The 24312-nt window shown below is 43.6% G+C and overlaps 1 protein-coding gene across 2 annotated transcripts in view; it reads left to right on the top strand.

Annotated features, from left to right (window-relative positions):
- The first annotated feature begins 6 nt into the window (after positions 1-6).
- LOC144509856 (streptomycin biosynthesis protein StrI-like) overlaps positions 7-24312 on the top strand; it is a 36906-nt gene continuing 12600 nt past the window's right edge. For both annotated transcript variants that reach the window (XR_013500531.1, XM_078238765.1), the window contains exons 1-7: positions 7-1023; positions 10692-11276; positions 13062-13132; positions 15276-15384; positions 16032-16159; positions 18767-18874; positions 24125-24243. Coding sequence is in view for 1 of the 2 variants with exons in the window: in XM_078238765.1 (XP_078094891.1) it covers positions 770-1023; positions 10692-11276; positions 13062-13132; positions 15276-15384; positions 16032-16159; positions 18767-18874; positions 24125-24243 (1374 nt within the window). In the remaining variant the exon portion in view is untranslated. The remainder of the gene's footprint in view (positions 1024-10691; positions 11277-13061; positions 13133-15275; positions 15385-16031; positions 16160-18766; positions 18875-24124; positions 24244-24312) is intronic.

Here is a 24312-nt window from a genome sequence, read left to right as displayed (position 1 = left end):
GACACTCCAGGGCGCACAGAAACTGGATAGGGAGAAACATACTAAACCTGAAAGAGAAACCCAAATAAGGAAAGATGTTGTAGGATCTGGAAAGAAACAAAGAAGGGAAGAGAGAACAGAATTTGCAGGGGGGGGAAAAGGAAACTTGAGAAAGGACAACAGGCACCTGGTGAAAGCAAGATATTTTACCAACGTTGAAAAAAGTGAGAAGAGCTGGGAGAGATACTTGGGGAAGTGAAATGTAAAAACTATCATTGGAACTGCAGAGTGAGAAGAGAGAGAAACAGGGGAAGCAGACAGACAAAGAGGATTTATAAATTAGAACAAGGGAGAAACCAGTGCGAGATCATAGAGACAGGAAATAGAGAAACTGTCAGAATGCAATAGATGTATGGAAGGAATTTAATATAAAACAGCTAAAGAAATACAGAAATCCAAATGAGAGGGAATAAGTATGTGGTGAGGAGGAGTGTAAAATATCAGGGAAAAGGTAATTTAAATTGAAAATACTTAAATGCACAGAACAATCTGAAATCATTGGGGGCAAAAAAGGACCCATGACATGACATTGGGCAAGTAGGACAAAGCAAGTCAGAAGACAAATTGAAAGGGAGGAGTGAACATAGATGGAATAAAGGGGAAGCTTAGGAAGACTGTACTCATTACACGGAGCTCGGAGGCAGATAGTCACTGGGATCATCCGGCAGCAGGGCTGCGGTGAAATAGGTAAAGAAACTGAAATTAGAAGAGAGAAAATAGTACTTCCAGCATGGGGAGGAAGAAAAAGTCTCTGCATGATTATGCTGCTGAATTCTGTGACCTGTCAGTGAAGAGACACATTGTTGAGCAAAAGGAAGGAGGGGAGAGAGATTTGGTGGAGATTTTGTACTGTAAATCCTGTGAAATCCCGATGAGTGCTCGGAGGGACCGCATTTTAGAGCATTTGGCATCAGCCAGACACTACCGCAACAAACGATTGGAGAAGCATACCTCAGCCAGGCTGCATGCAACCACATTACTCATGTAAGTGAAACAAAGTGCTTTGAGAAATTGTGTGGAGAGCCACTGCTTTAGAATAGTAACCTATCCCACTTGTTGTACACATGCACCTTGACAATGCAACAAGGTGTGATGATAAAAACAGGGTGGTTTGAAACGTGTGTCCCGTTAAGCTATAATAATTATTAAATAATCTTCAAGTGGATATCCAGTGCCTCAATCAACATGGCATGGTATAGAGAACAGGGAAGGTTCTAGTTTGATCGCTGTTTTTATTTCACTGATTTGAGCTGGGTGATGGTAGGGGCACTACAATTAACCCCGAGCTGATCGCCAACCAGTGATTCTGCCACAAAAGTAGGTGTCAAAATGGAGGACAGGATTGAGGGTCAGCTGTGACACTCCATACGGTCATATAGTCTGCTGATGTTCACTGTTTCGTGTCTCTTTACGAATGCCCAGTTTTGGGGGGGGGGTTGGTGTTGGGAACAGAGGCCCTGTAACTCTTTCCCGGCCAGAAGAAAAATGAGGTAAGAGGTTTGAACTGCGGCTGTGAAAGTGTTGGTAAAGAAGTGAAGGTTTCTTCAGGTGGTAAACCTGCTGATGTTTTGATGCAGACAAATGAATGTTCCAGAATCACAGCAAGATGCAAGTTGTCAAAATTTCAGGAGTGTATATTTTGTTTTAGTGACAGATTGCTGCCAGACATATGGCTTATAGGGTATTGTGTCAAATGCAGGTTTATACAAATCAGATGGTTCTAGATTTGATTCTTTGCCTGTACCAGGTGGACTGATGTATAGAACCATAGGTTCTTTAGAATCATAGATTCCCTACAGAGTAGAAGGAGACCATTCAGCCCACCAACACTCCGACAGAGCATCTTACCCAGGCCCACCCCTGCCCTATCCCCGTAATCCCACACATCTACCCTGCTAATCCCCCGAACCCACACATCTTGGGGCAGGCACTAAGGTGCAATTTAGAATGTCCAATTCACCTAACCACGTCTTTGGAGTGAAACCCACAAAAGGGGAAAACGTGCAAACTCCATGCAGTCACCCAAGGCTGGAATTGAACCCGGGTCCCTAGCGCTGTGAGGCAGCAGTGCTAACCACTGTGCCACCGTGCTGTCCCAGGTGGGGGAAAGCATTGCAATTGGCTTCTTCACCTCTGGGTGAGAGAAAGACAAAGGTAACTAGGACGGGAGGTTTTTGATCCTGATCACTATTTAGTAATCCGTTGACAAATTTGGCAGGTACTGTATGTGACTCAGTTTTGTGCCTCCCTGTGGTTGAATATCCAGCACACAATCAATATCTAGTCTCAGATATTACAAATTACCAACAAAGTGAGGAACAACAAAATCTGGGGAAGTGAAGGAGCTCATAGTTCCCCCATCCCAACAAAGGTGGGGGGATCCCACAGCAACATTTGAAAAGGAGTTAAAAGCCCCCTGCACACCAAAAAACCCCTCAAAAATCCTGGATTGTTTGAAACAATCCCTGCCCTCCCCCTCATACCCAGTTTTTCAGTTTTAAATAACCCATAAGCAGAGGTGTGTAAAACTCCCTGAGAAAAGGATTGAGCCATGGTGTGACGCTGTCCATAGTTGAATAAAAGTAAAATTTTACTTATTAGTCATAAGTAAGGCTTACATTAACACTGCAATGAAGTTACTGTGAAATTCCCCTAGTCGCCACACTCCGGCACCGGTTCGGGTCAATGCACCCTAACCAGCACGTCTTTCAGACTGTGGGAGGAAACCGGAGCACCCGGAGGAATCCCACGCAGACACGGGGGGAACGTGCAAACTCCACACAGACAGTGACTCCAGCCGGGAATTGAACCCGGGTCCCTGGCTTGCCACCGTGCCGCCCACATGAATAACTTGATCCTCAAGTGGTGGTGACATCTCAAAGTTTTTCACACAGGCCTACTGACTTCAAAGTTTTACCTCAAAGTAGCTGCAAAATTGAAGGGGAGCTGCAAGGACAACGTTCTGCTCCAGTGATCCAATGGGCTACGCTTGACTTCCAGACTTTGAACTTATTTCTCCAGCAATTCTTGATCATGTCCCACATAATCTAGGCTGACACACTCCAGAGCAGAACTGGGGGATTGCTGCCCTGACAAAGGCCTTGTCTGCTCTCTGAGGTGGATACAAATGATCTCATGCCACTAAATGAAAAAGAGCAGGAGAGCTTTCCCCAGCTTCCTGGGCCAATATTTATCCTTCAATCATTATTACAATCAGATTATTTGGACATTATTTCATTAGACTTGAAATATAGACCGATGAGGCAGTTGTTGCATGCAGCAAAATCTCAAACAAAAGATCGATCAAAACTGGTTAATCGTTTCTTTTTCTCGAGCATTGATTTGAAGTAAAATTGTTGGACAGAATATTTGCTGCTCTTCCAATAGTTTGGTATTTAATATCCATGCAAAGCCACTGACAGGTCTTCAGTTTAACATCTTGCACACAAGACGACAGTTCTGACAAGTCAGTATTGGAGTCAATTGTCAGCCCTAAGTTATGTGTTTGAGTATTGAAATCGGAGCAAGAGCAGCCTTGAACGGTCACAGTTGCCAAACTGATGGTCCCCTGAAGACTGAGGCCATCAATCAAAGGCTTACTCAGGTCAGAAACTAGGAGCAAGATTGTATGTGCTCTGTGCAAAATCTGCAGCAATGTTTAATAGTATCCAACCATCAACAACAATAACTTTTAAAACAAGCAAAATACTGTTGATGGATACAGCATCATTAACGTAGGAAAATATCCCAGGTTGCTTCGTGGTTAGCAGTGGCAATGTCCACAACAATATGCATCTTTTACAAAAAACTATGGTTAAGGGAGCCCCTTAAGTGTTGTCCGTGAACTGTGCATCTTTTGAAAGTCCCCTTGCTTGATTTTAAAAAAAGTTTTAGCATGTTTCCTGCATTTGCCTGCATTGTTTGGACTCCAGGCTTTCTTAAATAGCAAGAAACACAAATTGAGACGGATTTCTAACCAAGCAGTGAGAAGCTGAAGTTAATGCCCTTTGGATCTAAGCCAATGTGGCCCATTGGAAAGATGTATATAGAAGTAATCCCAGCGGAGGGAGGCTTGGAAGAAAGAAACCCACTTTTCACTTTGTGAATCTCCTGGTGGTCACATGAATCTATCTTGCGTAGTATCGTGTTGACATTGAATGCAGCCATTCCAGTACATATGAGATGTGATAACTGTCTCACAAACAAATGACTGAAAATAAAAGCGAAACGCTGTTCCCAGAGTCCTACAGAACTGGTTCTGGGGCTATACTGATAAGATCTGCGTACAATGCTTTTCCCATTCTATACTTATTTATGCTGACTTTATTCAAGACAACAATCAATTTGTGTGGATTCGGTTTCTTTTGATTACATTTTATTCATTTTGGCATTGGCCTGGTTTTGCGATGTACAGAGTGTTCCTTTCAGTGTCTTCAATTGTTCAGTTGACACTGGTTTCAGGGTTGAGTTAACACAACCTGTTGGCCTTTTGATATTGGAATCAGTAGCATTTGGCATCATTGGAATAGGATGAGACCATTTGGTTTCCTGAACCTGCTCTGCTATTCAGTTAAATCATGATTGATTTGCACCTCAGCTCCCCATTTTTCTTGCCTTTGCTCCATATTCTTTGCTAGCTATACCTAACAAACATCTATCAGAAGTATTTTGTCCATGGTCACGGGGTTCAAATAATGCCATTAACCTGCTGTGTTTGATTTAAATCCTGACTAGGTAATGGATCCAAGGCAGAGGAAACCTGTGTATCCATTGGAGACCAGATCTGGTGTTTTAATGGAGGTAAAACTTTGGACAAAGTGAAGGACCACATTGCATTGCTGCAATGAGAGCAGAATACTGCATGCATTCCCTGGGAGGATAGGCAGGTCACTGTGAAGTGCAGAAGTAGCGTACATTTCAGAATGTTACTCAGGCAAGGGGGAGTCCAGCCCTGAAGAGAACGTACATTTTGGCATAGAATCTCTACAGTACAGAAGGAGGCCATTTGGCCCATCGCATCTGTATCGACCACAATCCCACCCACGCCCCATTCCCGCAACACCACACATTTCCCTGCTAATCCGCCTGACACAGTAAGAAGTCTCACAACACCAGGTTAAAGTCTAACAGGTTTATTTGGTAGCACAAGCCACAAGCTTTCGAAGCACTGCCCCTTCATCAGGTGAGTGGGAGTTGTGTTCACAAACAGGGCATATAAAGACACAAACTCAATTTACAAGATAATGGTTGGAATGCGAGTCTTTACAGGTAATCAAGTCTTAAAGGTACAGACAATGTGAGCGGAGAGAAGGTTAAGCATAGGTTAGAGAGGTGTGTATTGTCTCCAGCCAGGACAGTTAGTGGGATTTTGCAAGCCCAGGCAAGTCGTGGGGGTTACAGATAGTGTGACATGAACCCAAGATCCCGGTTGAGGCTGCCCTCATGCGCGCGGAACCCGGTCATCAGTTTCTGCTCAGTGACTCTGTGGTGTCGTGAAGGTCGCCTTAGAGAACGCTTACCCAAAGATCCAATCCGCCTGACACCAGGGTCAATTTACCACGGCCAAGCAGCCCAACCTGCACATCTTTGGACTGTGGGAGGAAACCGGAGCACCCGGAAGAAACCCACGCAGACATGGGGAGAATGTGCAGACTCCGCGCACACAGTGACCCAAGGCTGGAATTGAACCTGGGTCCCTGGCGCTGTGAGGCAGCAGTGCTAACCACTGTGCCACCGTGCCACCCCAGTAGTTCAGAACTTGAGTATTGCTGAAAAGTCAGACATGTTGTCAAAGCTTTTCATCTTGCACTCATCAGAACAGCTCGCAAGAAATTACCAACGGAAACGGGGAACAATTATTTATACTGCATGAGAAGAATGTGCTGATTGGTGAAGGCGTGTAGTACGAGGACAGGGTTGCTGATGGGCTGTCTGAGGACGGTTGCCATTATAGCCAATCTGTGAAGCAAGACATAAAACAAGACTGAAGGCAACTGTAGACACATGAGTCCTAGAAATGTATGGGGAATGATTAACTTGCGTTTTAATTGTGATTCCAAATATCATTATGCAATGAATTGTTCGAAGCGCAAAAATCAAGTCTTTGAGGTAACTCATGATATGGATAGTTCTGATGTGAGCAAGATGAGGATGACCGGCCTGAAGAAATTGTATTGGTTAATCGATGCCCGAGTCCAGTGATGAGCATTTTGATTGCTGATTCATTCAACTGTGCAGTGTTGGATAGTGGGTGCACCTCTACAGTGTGTGGGGTGAAGTGGCTTAGTGGAAACTTGGAATTTCCTGACAAGGAAGAGCGACACAAGGTTAAAGAATATAAAAGCTCCGTCCGCTTTTGGTTTGGGAATGACATTTTGTTGGAGTAGTGGTCATCCCATGCAAAACATCTGGAATAAGTCTCTTTTTGTTGGCTCTGACGTTGCCTCCAGTGAGGTACCTTTATTGTTGAGCAAGTTCTCAGATGAAACTAGATATGGAAAATGGCAAAGTATTTGTATTTGGGAAAGCTGTGGATTTACATTTCACTCATTAGCTACTGACCTAAAGTTATGGAACAAGGAGCGAGGGTTGTTTTGCTACACTTTGTGGACATGGCAATTAGATTCAGCCCATCTATGCTGATAAATGAGAGGAACAAACAGACCATCATAGAAAAGGGAATGGAAAAATGAGTTAGTACTGGACTAGGTATGGCAACATTGTGATTTTAAAAATATTATCTTGTAAGATTACTGAGCTGGTTGGAAGAGCGAGCAGGATGTGATGCTTGGGGAGTGGGAATGCTGTGAATCAGTAACTCTGTAGAGCCATGAAGTTCTTGATTGATGTATTTTGAAGTGAAATGGCACAGCTAGAAGTGGCAGTTGCAGGTATAAATACCTATTAACTCAGCTTGAGAGGAGATCAAATTCTAACATTCTCTGGAGATGTCTTGATTGACTTCAAGGTCAAATTGGCGATTTTGGCTGCCCTCTATCAAGAAATGAATAAGAGTTGCAACAGAGACAGTCCATTCGGCCCTACAGGTCCTTGCAAGTGTTCATGCTTCACATAAACCTCTTCCCACCGTCCATCATCTCACCCCATCATTAAACCCTTTTTTTTCCTTCATTTAAAGTTATCTAACTTCACCTGAAGTACAGCGATGAAAATAACAAAATCAGCTACAATTCTTTTCCACCTCATTTTTTTTTGTACTTAATACATTTAATTACGTTGGCTTCCATTTTGTTTTATGGCTATTCTCTTTCTGTCTGTACTGTTTCTCTTAAGTTAAATTTCTGGAGTGCTCACAACTAGAAAGGTGCTTCACAGAGTATTGAGAAAGGTAGATAAGGAGTGGGGGTAATAGGGAAGCTTGCAGAGGGATTTGGACCAACTAGAAAAATGGGCTGAAAAATGGCAAATGGAATTTAACGCAGACAAGTGTGAGATATTGCACTTTGGAAGGACAAATCAAAGTAGAACGTACAGGGTAAATGGTAGGACTCTGAAGAGTGCAGTTGAACAGAGGGATCTGGGAATACAGGTACAGAATTCCCTAAAAGTGACGTCACAGGTGGATAGGGTCGTAAAGAGTGCCTTTGGTACATTGGCCTTTATAAATCGGAGTATCGAGTATAAAAGTTGGAGTGTTATGGTAAGGTTATATAAGGCATTGGTGAGGCCGAATTTGGAGTATTGTGTACAGTTTTGGTCACCTAGTTACAGGAAGGATGTAAATAAGATTGAAAGAGTGCAGAGAAGGTTCACAAGGATGTTGCCGGGACTTGAGAAGTTGAGTTACAGAGAGAGATTGAATAGGTTGGGACTTTATTCCCTGGAGCGTAGAAGATTGAGGGGAGATTTGATAGAGGTGTATAAGATTTTGATGGGTATAGATAGAGTGAATGCAAGCAGGCTTTTTCCGCTGAGGCTGGGGGAGAAAAAAACCAGAGGGCATGGGTTAAGGGTGAAAGGAGAAAAGTTTAAAGGGAATATTAGGGGGGGCTTCTTCACGCAGAGAGTGGTGGGAGTGTGGAATGAGCTGCCGGATAAAGTGGTAAATGCTTTTAACATTTAAGAAAAACTTGGACGGGTTCATGGATGAGAGGGGTGTGGAGGGATATGGTCCAAGTGCAGGTCAGTGGGACTAGGCATAAAATGGTTCGGCACAGACAAGAAGGGCCAAAAGGCCTGTTTCTGAGCTGTAATTTTCTATGGTTCTATTATAATTTTTGCAGTGGGAGGGGGATTGAACACACCTGTTTGTCTGTATTTATTCTTTTGTTTCTTTCCTTTTGTGGTTTATTCCTCAACCTCTTTCAGGCTGTTCTCATTTTTTTAGCCAATGCATTAGTAGTTTTTGCAAGACTATTTGAGATTCTTACAAAATGTAGGGAGTCTTCACTTTTTACCAGGTGTCTATTCTTACATCCTCTTTGTGTATCTTTATGTACCGCTATCATCTGGGGAGCAGGGACTGTGTCTTACCCTTTGCTACGTTTTGGGTTCTGGCATGAAAGTAACATCATCCATCGCAACAACAGCTCATATTAATGTAGCACATTTAATGTAGGAAACCATTTCAAGGAGTGTTATCAGATGAAATTTGACACAACCACAAAGAAAAATTAGGACAGGTGATCAAAATCTCGATCAAAGTGGTGGGTATTAAGGGCCTTCTTGAGAAAAGAGAGCAAGTCAAAGGTTTAGGGAGGGAATTTTAGAGCATGGAGTCTAGGTGGTTGAAAGCATGACTGTCAATGATGGAACAATGAAGATTTGAATGCACAAGAGGCTAGAGAAAGCAGATGAATTGTCATTGGCCCACGCAATATTTGACAAGTAAAAGTTGGTGAGACTGCTATTTATAACTTATAGGCATCTATTGGAGGCAATTTGTAAAACGTATTGAGAGTGTAATAGGAACTAGCTTGTTAAAAAATCTTATGTAAAGCGTGCACTTATTGTGCACAAAACTTGCTTCCCGTTTCCAAGATTTTTGATCACACTTTGTATCAATATTCTAAATCGCTGCGCCAACATTTTCTGTTCTGTCACAGATATAATTAACTGCTTTGACCATGTCTTTTGTGGGCAAATGAGGCACCATTTTTTATCAAAGGACCCCACAAGCAATAATGAGCTGATTGACCCTTTTGAGAAATTACGCAGGAATGTACAGGATTGGAAAAAGATGTCAGTCCATCCGTTTGGTCAGTTTGTCTACATAACAGTGACCATACTTCAAAAGTAATTCACTAGATTTCAATTATTTTGGGCCATCCCGAGGACATTAACAATGTTGTCAAAGTTTGTGTTTATTTGGTGATGCTGGTCTAAAGAGAAAATTATGGCCAAGACATCAAGACAGTTCCCCCATTGTTTTTCAAGGAGTGCTATGGTATTTTTAACATGCATCTGGACCAGTGGAAAAGGTACAAAAGACCTTGGTTTAACTTTTCATCCAAGGGATGGTATATCTTATGATTAAGCATTCAGTGCAGCATTGAACGTCAACCTAGATTGGATTCAAAAGTCTTGCTGTGTGGATTTATAACCAAGGTAAGACTGTTACCAATTAAGCCAAGCTAACAAGTAGACCAGTTTTACTGTGCTCCTATTCCCAACTTAATACCCAAAGTCTTTCTTGGAAAGACTGCTGAAGACTATGGGTTAACCTGTGATGTGTCTGTAGAGTTGATGCAGCCAGCCACTGTTGTGTGTCAAATACTGTAATCTTGAGATCGCCTCGATGAAGCCCAGCACTCTTAAGCACATTCTTCCAACCGATATAATTGCAGGATTATAAATAAAGCAAAGTGGACTGGAACTTGTGGTTCCAAAAATCTACATACACAGCCTTCTTATCTAAAATTGTGAGCTTCACAAACTGATTTTTTTTCTTGTCTTCCTGTCTCAGTAATTGTAGTGTTAAGAAGACACCTTCAAAGTTAAAACTGAACAGCAAGACTTCAAAATTGAACAAAGAATTGGCTGTGATTTAAATATTAATGACTTCAAGGATGCAACTCTATGTGCTGAAGTAGAATTTAGACATCAAATTGATTTTGCCCCCTGGTTTTCCCCCTCATTGCAAAAATGACCACAGAAGTATGTCTCCGCTGCGAAGCACTTCTGGATGTCTTGAGTCATGAAGGGCGCTGTATGAATGTTGTCTTTTTATTTGCCTTGATGACATGGTACAGTTCTACTGGATAAGAGCATGAGCAGCAGTGTCTCAGTAACTTGTTTCACAAATGATGCTGAGTTTTGAGTGTTGAAAAGCTTTCCAATCCGTTGGGGCAAGGAGAACATCGCAGTGATGCTCAATTCCATTCTGTCCTGCCATCTAAATGTGTATGCTTCCAGTAAGGGTCGCTGAATCATGATCAGGGCTTTAACACTTTTTCCCTTCTTTCCCAGCCTTCCTCTAGGTTAGTACTGTGGCCAAGTACAACTCCATGCTGCCATAACAGCTGACTTTGGCTAATTCAACCCTGGGATAGTGTGCTTATTATGACTCGGTACAACTGTACTGTGCATTTATCAAATGAACTATTGTGACTAGGGGAAACTAACTGATATCCATGTTTTTAAAACATTTTATTTAGATATCTAATGTTTTGTTGGTGTATTATCTTTCCTAGGTCTCCTCCTGTGGACTTTACCACTGGCATGTCTGTTCTCGATCAATCTGTTCTACCACAGTCATCATCCTTTGTATTTCAACCCAACCCATGTCCCACCGACTTCAGCAACAATATTCCATCTCCAGTACCTAATCATCAGAACATGATCTCATTCAGAACCAGTGTGTCCAACTCCACGACCAGCACAGTGACTATCCGCCATGACATGGCTACCTCAAACTCCCCCTCAGGTTCCTCACTTTTATTCAATGGCTTTCAAGTCCTTGGTCATTCACACTCCTCAAGATCCAATGGCCAAAGGCACATTGTTCCTGAAGCTTCCAATAATGTAATTTCCAACGCAACAGTAGGACAATATGGGAATGTTGATTTGATGGGCAGCCGCATCGGACTGGCACTGTTTGGCATTTGTAGTGGCAACAGAGCTTTGTTTAAAAGCATTGAAGAGGAGAGTGGCTGCAGTTTGCTGTACATTGTGGAGGATTGCATCCAGGACTTGGAATGTTCTTTCAGCACGGACGTTCTTGCAAACACCAGGGTGTTACGGGGACAGGACGCTGACATTGTGCTCAATGACCAACGGTACGGTTATGAATTGCGTATTTATTCTACACACATTTGCACATTTTGGAGCAGTGTGCTCCTATTGTGGAGGCAACAGGATAGTTGGGATAGTTTAGACCCACCACTATCTCCATGAGTTTGCTTGTTTGCCTCGGGCATTGAGGATTCTCCGAGTGTCTTTCCTGAAATTGACCAGAGATTCTTTTGTTCTCCTTTGGCTGATTTCGCTTGGTATTCCACCAGTGCAGAAGGGAGATGCATGAGTTTGCGTCATTAATGGATAGTATCAGCAAGGATGGCTTTGAAGATCATTTCTCACCTTTCTTTTGTATGCTTATATAATGTCTTCCTGGTTAGGCTTTTTAATTTACCTCCAAGTGGGCACTCCTGAAAGACTAATGAGCCACAGATTTTGCCTAAGTGGCCATTCATCATCTGGAAGTCTAGAGTGTAAGTATCTGCCAGGAGAGGATATCAGCGCAGAGGAATTTATTTTTATGTGGAATCCATATTCATGCCCTATTCATTAGACATGAGCGTTGCTGGCTGGCCAGCATTTATTGCCCATCCCTAGTTGCCAGAGGGCAGTCGAGAGTCAACCACATTGCTATGAAAGGACCAGATTTCCTTCCCTAAAGGACATTAGTGAATGAACCAGATGGGTTTTTTCGACAATGGTTTCCTGGTCATCAGTTGATTCTTAATTCCGGATTTTTTATTTATTGATTTCAAATTCCGCCAGCTGCAAGGTGGGATTTGAACCTGGGTCCCCAGAGTTTCTAGATTAATAGCCTAGCGATAATACCACGAGGCCATCACCTCCCCTTTGCTGCTGAACAGGAGCAGAGAGGAGTAGACACTCAGGCTGTTTGTCTCTTGCTAACCATTACCTAGTTTGTAGACCGCAAAGCTCTTCATAGTTCCCATCCCTGTAGAGCTGGTTGAAAACAGTTACTTTTAGCTTGGATTGGATCTAACCAGCTGCTCTTCCTTAGCCAAGCAGAACCAAATTCAGCATTCAGTTGCTGACTTTTCCTTATTTTGTTCCACAATATCATCAGAACCGTAATGTTTACTGTTTTCCCACCCCTCAACAAGATGTAATACTTGAACTATACAAGGTACTCTGATGAGCAAAGTCAGCCTTTTGTTTAACTTCGGTTGTGGTACCCTAATATGTAATGGACTAGGTGCAGTTCGTTACTCCATAGCAAGATGAGTGAATGCCATTGTCAGCTGCCATCTACCCCTAATGGCACCTGTCTGCTGACCATTTTGGCCATTCATTTATGAAGTGATGTTCCTTTAAACATTGTGAATCAGTGAGCATTGCCAATAAAAAGCTTGCATAGGATATGTTATGGAAATCAAACCATGAATTCTCAATGGACAGCAGGTCTGTTCGAGGTTCACCTTTTAGAGTTGTTCTAATGATTATTCCGGATGAAGAAGCTTTCTTTGCTATATTTTGGATTTTTCAGATTTTCAGTTTTTTTCTATTTTTATCTTATACAAAGACAATGCTGTTCTGCTGGCTGTTTTGGACAGTAGGTAATATGGCAGAACATAGACTGGAGATGAATAGAAACTGCGTGTGTCGGATTATTTTGTTTCTCAGCCCTTGTGATTAATGCAACCGACAAAATTTGGTTCAACAGAACATTTTTCCTTGCCTTGGTCTCCTTCTGCAAATTAGACCGAAAGCATTTTAGTTGTATTCGTAAAAATGAATTGAGATCTGAGATGGATTTCAGGTTGATCTACACAGACACCTAATTGTTTCCTATGCTGTTGTTTGTGCAGTGTCTCAGGAATTATTATTTGCTCGCTGGCAGAAGAAGGCTCGGAAATAGTCCTGGATGCTTTACGCGCAGGTATGGTGTGCGTTTTGGATAAATGCAGATGGGAATTGGAGGGACAAGGAAGGATGATATTGAGGAGGTAACTCTTGTCAGTTTGCTATAAAGGTTAAGTGGGTCTACTTCATGTGCTGTGGTTCTGAGTCAACCAGATAGTCCTACATTTGATTGCAAACATGTGCTACATTAGTTGTTTAAGCCTGGGGAGCTACCGGAAGGTTCTATAGCATCCCTGGACTGGGGGGGGGGGGGGTGTGATCAGTCAGCAACGCTATTCGTGAATGCAAGCCGGTGGTTTCTGCTGAAAAACACATTTATTTGGACATTTGATAAAGATAAGCATTCGCTTTGGTGCTCAATGTTATCAAATAGTTGTGTGATGTTTGGTTTCTGTGTAAATCGTAACCACTTGGCTGAGATCCTGGCACAGTTGCTGCCACCCATGTAACTGCCGTAAATTATGGATCGGCACCGTCACTGAGGGGAGGAGGGACCAAGGGAATCGCAAGTGGAAATAGGTTGAAAGCAAAGACGGAAATCGAGATGGGATACCCGAGTGGTTGCAGAAGTTTTATGCTCCTGTAATCGGTAATGTTAAGCTTAAGTAGTTTATAATTGTTTATTTAACTCAGGTGAGGTTACAGACTTAATTGACTGATATGCGTCAGTCATTCTTATTGCTTTTTAATAATACATATTCCCTGTCCACCACACATGTCTGTTGTCAATGCAAATTTCTGCAACTATTTGAAAAAAAAACCTTAATTAAGACCAAGAGCTCTTCCCATCAAAGCGCAGAAGAGCTTGCTACATACAGGAAATACCAGAGGCACAGTGACCCGAGCCTCTTAGTTGATCTTGCCACAAACAAAGTGAAGGGTGCTCATCCCGAGATAGATTAGTGATTCATTTTTTCAATTAACCCAATGTTTACTTAACATTTGTTAGAATTTGTAACCTTAAAAGCCTAGTTTTATTCACCCTTTAGCAATAAAATGATACATTGTAGTTTAAAAAGTTAGTTTATTTATTACTCACAAGTAGGCTTACATTCACACTGCAATGACGTTACTGTGAAAATCCCCTAGTCGCCACACTCCGGCGACTGTTTGGGTAACACTGAGGGAGAATTTAGCACGCCCAATGCGCCTATCCAGCATGTCTTTCGGACTGTGGGAGGAAACCAGAGCACCCGGAGGAAGCCCACGCAGATACGGGGAGAATGTGCAAACTCCACACACTGACCCAAGCCAGGAATTGAACCCAGGTCCCTGGTGCTATGAGGCAGCAGTGCAAACCACTGTGCCACCGTGCCAGGTAATGGGTATAAAATAACATGTCCCCTGACTTACTGTCGGCAGCACCGTTGGCAATTCAGTAATGCCAACCACAAGGATAGTTGCTTTTTATCTCCTCATTTTTCTCTTCCTGTCCTTGAAGGTAAATAAGTTGTGCTGCAAGGATTCAGGAGCCCGGAAGTGCCGCTTCTGAGTAGCCATGGTTCAGGCAGGAGCCTGGATTGTTGTTTGTGGAAGATTATTTGACTGAATTTGCCAAGACTGATTCTAACTGCAGTTGACAACCACGTGCACCATCCTGCAAAGCTTCCTCCAGGAAGTTAGATTTCCTCTTGCATGTTGGAACGCTTTTCCCCTTAAAAGTTTTATGCAGCCAGAGCCCATTCATTTCTGATTAGCTCCTTCCAGCATCTTTCTCGCACTCCTACAAAGGATACAGGTTGAAGCTTGATGTCTGATAAATGAACTTTTTCTCATTTGTAGCCTGGTGCTTGAAGGATTTTATGTTCGCCGTTATGCCAATGATTTTTAGCGAAAACCTGAATTGTAGCTTCAACAGCTCAATTTCCCAAGTATACACAAAGCAGAAACTCTGCTCAGTCGTACTTATGATGTGGAGATGCCGGCGTTGGACTGGGGTGAACACAGTAAGAGTTTTAACAACACCAGGTTAAAGTCCGACAGGTTTATTTGGTAGCAAATACCATATTTGCAACCAAATAAACCTGTTGGACTTTAACCTGGTGTTGTTAAAACTCTTACAGTCATACTTAGCCAGACTCCACCAGAGTACCGTGAAGGATTATTATGTCTTGTATGCGGTTCTCTGAAATGAATGAATTATTTTCTTTGTGTTGCAGGTAAAGGAGTATTCTGTGAAAAGTTACTGAGTTTAGACAAACAAATGGCTGAGTCATGTTTCGATGAAGCTGCAAGATGTGGGCAACCTCTGGTGTGTGGACTCTATAAGTGAGTAAAGTCTGCCAGCTGAGGTTAATGCTAGAATCCCAACTGCACAGGCTTATTTGCTAAATCAAAACGTGAGTGGCGACTCCCTCTGGGCAAATATACCCAGATCTCAGCTGGCCAAAATGGAATTAAAATCGGCCAGGGGTCCTGGCCCTGTTCGCAGCAAGAAAGTATACATGTCTTTATTTGTGTGTGTGCATACATTAGGTAGATAGGTTCAACTGTAACGCCTGCAGCAATCAGACAGCTTCCTGGCATTCACTTGGCTTACATTTGCTGAATGGGTGATTCACTGGTGGGCATGCAACTGTACCTCAGGAACAGGCTTCAGGGGAAGAGAGGAGAAGACAAATAAAAAAACAGGTAGCGGGGGAGCATAGTATTATATCTTGCTTTTTAAAAATGTGCTCAAGACATGTGACCTTGTTGATGTTCCCAACATTTTCTCCATTCTAACCTCTTCAATCCAGTTTTGGAATACTGGCACTGACCTGGGGAGTCTGAATGGATTTGTTAGTTTCAGAAACCACTTCATTATCCTGCCAGAATAAACTTCCCTTTGGTAGCAGTGTGTTATTGAAGTTCACATAAAACAGAACAGATATACTCTACTCTTGACATTAACGTCTATTTCTGTCTCCGTGCAGACGTTTTGATCCAGCCGTGCAATTCTTGTACAAGAAAGTTCACAATAAAGCTCTTGGGAGGATTCATCGAATAGTTAGCGTCAGTAGGATCTACCCTTCTCTGTCTCTCAGCTATATCAAAAAAACAGGTATGGGCTTGGAAAAGTAAATTGCATGCGGAATAGATCGATGTGAATGCAACTCTGAGAAAAGTTGATTTGGAGAAATTAATTTAGGTAGGAGCAAAAAGAAAACTGGTGAAAATGTGAAATAAAACAGAAAATGGTGGAAATATACACTAGGTGTGAATGTTTGTAGATAGTGGCAGTCAAGCAGGCTGCTTTGTCCTGGATGGTGTTGAGCTTCTTGAGTGTTGTTGGAGTTACACTCATCCAGGTAAGTGGAGAGTATTCCATCACACTCCTGACTTGTTCCTTGTAGATGGCGGGCAGACCTTGGCGAATCAGGAGGTGAGTTACTCGCCGCAGGGTTCCCAGCCCCTGACCTGCCCTTGTAGCCACAGTGTTTATATGACTATTCCAGTTCAGTTACTGGTCAATAATAACCTCCAGGTTGTTGATAGTGGTGAATTCAGCAATGGTAATGCCATTGCCATTTGAGGGATGATGGATAGATTTTCTCTTGTTGGAGACGGTCATTGCCCGGCACTTGTGTGGCACGAAATGTTTCTTGTCCAGGTCTCGCTACATTTGGATGTGGACTGTTTCAGCACTTGAAGAGTAGTGAATGTTTTTTTAAATTCATTTTGCAGGATGAGGACATTGCTGGCTAGACCAGCATTTATTGCCCATTCCTAGTTGCCCTTCAGAAGGTGGTGGTGAGCTGTCTTCTTGAACCGCTGCAGCATGAGTTGTAGTAAACACACAGTGCTATTAGGGAGGGAGTTCCAGTTTTTGACCCAGCGACAGTGAACAAACAATGAAATATTTCCAAATCAGGTTGGTGAGTGACTTGGAAAGGAACCTCCAGGTTGTGGTGTTCCCAGGTATCTGCTGCTCTTGTCCTTCTAGTTGGTGGTGGTTGTGCGTTTGGAAGGTGCTGCTTAAGGAACCTTGGTGCGTTTCACATGGCATCTTGTAGATGGTTCATGCTGCTGCCACTGTTCGTCAGTGGTCGAGGGATTGAACGTGGAAGAGGTAGCAAGCAGGTTGCTTTGCCCTGGATGGTGTCAAGTTTCTTGAGTGTTGTTGGAGCTGCACTCATCCAGGCAAGTGGAGAGTATTTCATCACATTCCTGACTTGTGCCTTGTAGATTGTGGACAGGCTTGGGGAGGGGGTGGAGGGGGGTGGGGGGGGGGGGGGGGGTGTCAAGAGGTGAGTTACTTACCATAGGATTCCTAGCCGTTGACCTGCTCTGGTAAACATAGTATTTATATGGCTAGTCCAGTTCAGTTTTTGGTCAAAGTAAACCTCTAGTATGTTGAAGATTGATCCATTTGTTATGGAATCACTTAGCTCTGTCAATGGCACAGAGCATTGTGCAATCATGAAAATCCCCACTTGACCTTATGATTGAAGGAAGCTCATTGATGAAACAACTAAAGATGGTTGTGCCAAGGACAGTGACCTGAGGAACTCCTGCTGTGATGTCCTGGAACTGAGATGATCGACCTCTTGCCAGCACAACCATTATCCTTTGCGCTAGGTATGACTCCAGTGGAAAGAATTCCCATTGATTACAGTTTTGCTCGAGCTCCTTGATGCCATACTCGCCCAAATGCTGCCTTGATGTCAAGAGCAGTCACTCTCACCTCGCCTCTGGAGTTCAGCTCTTTAGTCCATGTTTGAACCGAGGTTGTAATGAGCTAAGGAATGAGTCACCCTGGCGGAACCCAAACTGAGCAGGCTATTGCTAAGCAAGTGCTACTGGATAGCCCTTCCATCACTTTATTGAAGATGGAGAGTAGACTTATGAGCAGTATTTGACTGGGTTGGATTTATCCTGCTTTTTATGGACAGTGCATACCGAGACAATTTTCCACATTGTCCAGTAAATGTCAGTGTTGTAGCTATGGTGCAACAGCTTGGCTAGGGGCGCGGCAGGTTCTGGAGCAGAAGTCTTTGATATTGTTGCTGGAATATTGTCAGGACCGATAACCTTTGCAGTATGCAGCACCTTCAGCTATTTCTTATTATCACATGGGGTGAATCCAGTTGGCTGAAGGCTGGCATCTATGATGCTGGGGAGATGGATCATTCACTGGCACTTCTGGCTGAAGATGGTTGGAGAAATACTTCAGCTTTATCTTCTCCCCCCTCCTCCCCCACCAACTGCTGGAGGAACGGTTTGTGGACAGAGAATAGAGCCGGCAGTTTGAGTCTGGATGACCCTTCGTCAGCTCTGTTGATGGGTCATCGAGGCTCAAAACATTGGCTCTATTCTCTCTCCCAGATGCTGTCAGACGTGCTGAGATTTTCCAGCATTTTCTGTTTTTGTTTCAGATTCCAGCATCCGCAGTGTTTTTCCTTTATCTGTTGAGGATGGGGATATCTGTGGAGCCTTCTCCACGATCTGATCTTTTCCTGGTTGTCATGTCCATATGTTCTTGTGTGCCTAAAGGTTGAGAAAAGACTGATAATCTGCTCAGAATTCCCCATATCTTGTGATGTTTCAGTCCTTTCTGTCACAAAACCTGCTCCAAGCTGAATTCTTATGTGCATTGTAATATAACTGTGGCCCCTTAACCTATTGTTCCAGACAGATGTAGCCACCTGAATTGTTGTGTTTTAAATAGGTGGGATATTCTACGATGGTGTTGTACACGACTTGGATACTGTCTGCTGGCTACTTGGAGAAAACGCTCCAGATACCATATTCTCATTGGGTCATGCCTTCTGCCAAGGTAGGAACTAGTTGAATGTATAATAAGATAGTGTGGGTAGCAAAGAACTTGTCTGGAAGTGGTGAGGGAAGAATCTTCAGAGTAGTAGATTTACATGAGTTGTGTCAAATTCCCATCTTCATCTGATTCAGAAGCTTGAACCTAGCAAGCTGCTTTCTGATTGAAGACTCAGTGTAAATCTGGAGAAATGGGGGGTGGGGGGGCACAGGTTGTGAGTTTAACTCTTTCCACCAGTTCAATCAATCTGGTCCTTTTTGAGCTGGGGACCAAGTCAAAGTTCATCATAAATATACCCCACTGGTTCACAGAGAGCCTGCTGCCCCCACCTACATTCAGAGCCGCAGACTACACCAGTCCCATGTTGTGTGCTTGACTCTTAATACGCCCAGGGCCACTCGGGGAAAGTCAATAAATACAGCCTCGATAGTTATGAACATCCCAGGCACGAGTTAAATTTTTTTTTAAAAGAACACAGGAAACAGACTGTTTCTATCACACATGAAAGTGGAAAATGTTGGCCTCAAAGTCTTTGTAGAAATGTCACTTGAGAGGGATATTCAGACATCATTGGGTAATAGAAGCATTACAAGTAAATCCCAGTGTAGAGAGCAATGCTATTTATCAACTTGCACAGTCCTCTTTCCTGCACCACTTCTGACAAATTCAATAAAAGCGTGAACTTGCGTTTATTTAGTGTCTGTCTTCACCTCAAAGTTCCAAAATTCTAACAGCCAATGAAGTGCCTTTTCAAATGTAGCTACTGTTGTAATATACAAAAACCTTTTTTTTTGTACACAGCAAGAATACACAAATAGCTACATGATACTGATCAGTATTCTGTTTTGGTGATGTTTGTTTAGGGATAAAAGTTGACCAGGACACCAAGGAGACTTTGAGTTAGTGCCATGGAATCTTCCATCTGAGATAGAGCTTCAGTTTTAACATTTCACCCGAGACAGCACTGCTGACAGTGCAGCACTCCTTCTGTACTGCACTGGGAGTGTCAACCTAGATGCTGTGTTCAAGTAGAATCATTGAATCCATACAGTGCAGAAGGAAACCATTCGGCCCATCAAACATGCACCGACAGCAATCCCCCCGTAATTCCATGTACCCTGCTAATCCCCCTGACACTAAGGAGCAATTTAGTATGGCCAGCTAACCAACTAATCTAACCCTCACACCTTTGGGGTCTGGGAGGAAGCTGGAGCACCCGGAGGAAACCCACGAGGAGAACGTGCAAACTCCACACAGACAGTCACCCAAGGCTGGAACTGAACCTGGGTCCCTGGCACTGAGGCAGCAGTGCTAGCCACTGTGCCACCGTGCCGCCATACCTAGAGTGGAACTTGAATCCACAGTCTTCTGATTTGGAGACAAGAGTGTTACCCACTGAGCCACAGTCAACACAGTTAAGATTCATATTAGCAAAGATTTTGCAAATTATTAAAGATGGTAAAACCAGGCTTTTCTTTTGATTGCTATCAAATGTCCTTCACTGCGGTGCAATCATGTGGACATCAGGAGAAGCCCTTCATGTAGAATGTCCTGCTGATACTAAGTGGCCTTATACAGGCAAAATCCCCATGTCTGTCAGATAACATCTGGCGCTTGCAGTTTTTGGACCTTAGACCTTAACCCCAGTGAGAGTCAGCACCTCCAGATGGGACAAAGGAAATATTGCTGGGTGTGGGGTGAAAGGAGGGTGAGGTAACGCTTGCTGCACAGCACTTTGGCACTGAGTTCAGGCGAAGGGCTTAGTGCATTGTCCCTCTGAGTGTCCACAGATATATTCAAATGTTATTATCTCCCCTCTCTATCCGATTGCAGTTTTAAATTTTGCTCAACCCGTATTGATTGTGGCCAGTTCTTAAACCTCACTGAACACATCACTGTGTTGTCTGTGCAGCATCTGATGGAGTGGTGTCTGCCATAATTCAGGTTCAGGTACTTAAGCAATTGGGGCTCGTACTGGGGAAGGTGTGACCTCTATGAGAAGGATGGTCTACACCTTAATCAGAAGGGGACCAATATCCTGGGGGGTAAATTTGCTAAGGCCATGCAGGGAGGTTTAAACTGATTCGGGGGGGGGGAGGGATCCTGAGTAGTGGGGCTGAAAGTGAGGGATGCATGGATGGGGACTGCAATGCACGGCATTGCAGAGGTGGGGTGGAGCAGGGTTTGAAATGTGTATACTTCAATGCCAGGAGTATTCGCAATAAAGTGGGTGAACTTGCAGCGTGGATCAGTACCTGGGACTTCGATGTTGTGGCTATTTCAGAGACATGGATAGAGCAGGGGCAGGAATGGATGCTGCAGGTCCCGGGGTTCAAATGTTTTAGTCGAAGTAGGGAAGGAGGTAGAAGAGGGGGAGGGGTAGCATTATTGGTCAGAGATTGTATCACAGTGTCAGAGAGGAGGTTTGATGAGGACTTATCTGTTGAGGTAGTATGGGCGGAGATTAGAAATAGGAGAGGAGAGGTCACCCTGTTGGGAGTCTTTTATAGACCTCCTAAAAGTTCTAGAGAGGTTGAGGAAAGGATTGCGGAGTCAATCCTGCTTAGGAGTGAAAGTAATAGGGCAATTGTTATGGGGGATTTTAACTTGACTAATATTGACTGGAATTGTTATAGCTCTAGCTCGTTAGAGGGGTCAGTTTTTGTTCAAAGCGTGCAGGAAGGTTTTTTGACTCAGTATGTAGACAGGCCAACTAGAGGTGAGGCTATATTGGATCTGGTGCTGGGAAATGAGCCAGACCAGGTGCTAGACTTGGAAGTTGGTGTGCATTTAGGTGATAGTGACCACAATTCGGTTACGTTCACCTTAGTGATGGAAAGGGATAGGCATGAACCTCGGGCCAATGGTTTTAGCTGGGGGAAGGGTAATTATGAGGCTATTAGGAGAGAATTAGGAAACATAGGTTGGACTAGGAGATTACAGGGACTGGGAACGTCCGACATGTGGAGTTTTTTCAAGGAGCAGCTACTGCGAGTCTGTGATAGGTATGTCCCTGTCAGGCAAGGAGGAATTGGTAGGGCTAGGGAACCGTGGTGCACCAAAAAAGTTTCTTTGTTGGTTAAAAAGAAAAAGGAGGCTTATGTTCGGATGAGACGTGAGCACTCGGGTAGTGCACTAGAAAGCTTTAGATTGGCTAAGAGGGAGTTGAAGAGCGAGCTTAGAAGGGCTAAAAGGGGACATGAGAAGACTTTGGCGGATAGGGTTAAAGAGAATCCTAAGGCGTTCTATAGGTATGTCAAGAACAGAAGGTTGGTTAGGGCAAGTTTAGGGCCAGTTATAGATGGCAGAGGGAAGTTATGTGTGGAACCGGAGGAGATTGGTGAAGCATTGAACCAATATTTCTCTTCGGTGTTCACGCAAGGGGACATGAATATAGCTGAGGAGGACACTGGGTTGCAAGGGAGTAGAATAGACAGTATTACAGTTGATAAGGAGGATGTGCAGGATATTCTGGAGGGTCTGAAAATAGATAAATCCCCTGGTCCGGATGGGATTTATCCAAGGATTCTCTGGGAGGCAAGAGAAGTGATTGCAGAGCCTCTGGCTCTGATCTTCAGGTCGTCGTTGGCCTCTGGTATAGTACCAGAAGATTGGAGGTTAGCGAATGTTGTCCCATTGTTTAAGAAGGGGAACAGAGACTTCCCCGGGAATTATAGACCGGTGAGTCTCACTTCTGTTGTCGGCAAGATGTTGGAAAAAATTATAAGGGATAGGATTTATAGTTATTTGGAGAGTAATGAATTGATAGGTGATAGTCAGCATGGTTTTGTGGCAGGTAGGTCGTGCCTTACTAACCTTATTGAGTTTTTTGAGAAAGTGACCAAGGAGGTGGATGGGGGCAAGGCAGTGGACGTGGTATATATGGATTTTAGTAAGGCGTTTGATAAGGTACACCATGGTAGGCTTCTGCAGAAAATGCAGATGTATGGGATTGGGGGTGATCTAGGAAATTGGATCAGGAATTGGCTAGCGGATAGGAAACAGAGGGTGGTGGTTGATAGTAAATATTCATCATGGAGTGCGGTTACAAGTGGTGTACCTCAGGGATCTGTTTTGGGGCCACTGCTGTTTGTAATATTTATTAATGATCTGGATGAGGGTATAGTTGGGTGGATTAGCAAATTTGCTGATGACACCAAAGTCGGTGGTGTGGTAGACAGTGAGGAAGGGTGTCGTAGTTTGCAGGAAGACTTAGACAGGTTGCAAAGTTGGGCCGAGAGGTGGCGGATGGAGTTTAATGCGGAGAAGTGTGAGGTAATTCACTTTGGTAGGAATAACAGATGTGTTGAGTATAGGGCTAACGGGAGGACTTTGAATAGTGTGGAGGAGCAGAGGGATCTAGGTGTATGTGTGCATAGATCCCTGAAAGTTGGGAATCAAGTAGATAAGGTTGTTAAGAAGGCATATGGTGTCTTGGCGTTTATTGGTAGGGGGATTGAATTTAGGAGTCGTAGCGTTATGTTGCAACTGTACACAACTCTGGTGCGGCCGCACTTGGAGTACTGTGTGCAGTTCTGGTCCCCACATTACAGGAAGGATGTGGAGGCTTTGGAGAGGGTGCAGAGGAGGTTTACCAGGATGTTGCCTGGTATGGAGGGGAGATCCTATGAGGAGAGGCTGAGGGATCTGGGATTGTTTTCGCTGGAAAGGCGGCGGCTAAGAGGGGATCTTATTGAAACATATAAGATGATTAGAGGTTTAGATAGGGTGGATAGTGATAGCCTTTTTCCTCTGATGGAGAAATCCAGCACGAGGGGGCATGGCTTTAAATTGAGGGGGGGTAGTTATAGAACCGATGTCAGGGGTAGGTTCTTTACCCAGAGGGTGGTGAGGGATTGGAATGCCCTGCCAGCATCAGTAGTAAATGCGCCTAGTTTGGGGGCGTTTAAGAGATCCGTAGATAGGTTCATGGACGAAAAGAAATTGGTTTAGGTTGGAGGGTCACAGTTTTTTTTTTAACTGGTCGGTGCAACATCGTGGGCCGAAGGGCCTGTTCTGCGCTGTAATGTTCTATGTTCTATGTTCTATGTTCTATAATATCTACACCTGACAAACAAAAAGATAGTAAAATAACTGGTGCAAAAAAATAAATTATTTAAAAAGACCAGGAAACAAAGGATAGAGATTAAAACGATTCAAAAAAAAAAGAAAGGAGGCAGCTGTCTTTGGGATAAAAAGCAGTTTTGTGACGTGTGCAGAGGTTAACTCCAATCCATTCTCAACTCCTGACAGAGATTGCAGCTCTGAAGGACGCTGACACAGTCTCAGTCAGCATGAAATTTGCCAGTGGTGCTATAGTCACGCTTGATGTCAGCCAGCATTGTACACGCAGTAGTGACCAGAGGTTGGAGGTAAGTCACTTCCCCACTGATATATAAGCAAATGGTTGTCACGCCTTTATCCCTTCCATAAGTCCTTCT

The sequence above is a fragment of the Mustelus asterias genome, chromosome 22, assembly GCF_964213995.1.
Source record: "Mustelus asterias chromosome 22, sMusAst1.hap1.1, whole genome shotgun sequence".
NCBI classification, from domain to species: Eukaryota; Metazoa; Chordata; class Chondrichthyes; order Carcharhiniformes; family Triakidae; genus Mustelus; species Mustelus asterias.
This window is presented reverse-complemented; position numbering and strand designations above follow the sequence as displayed.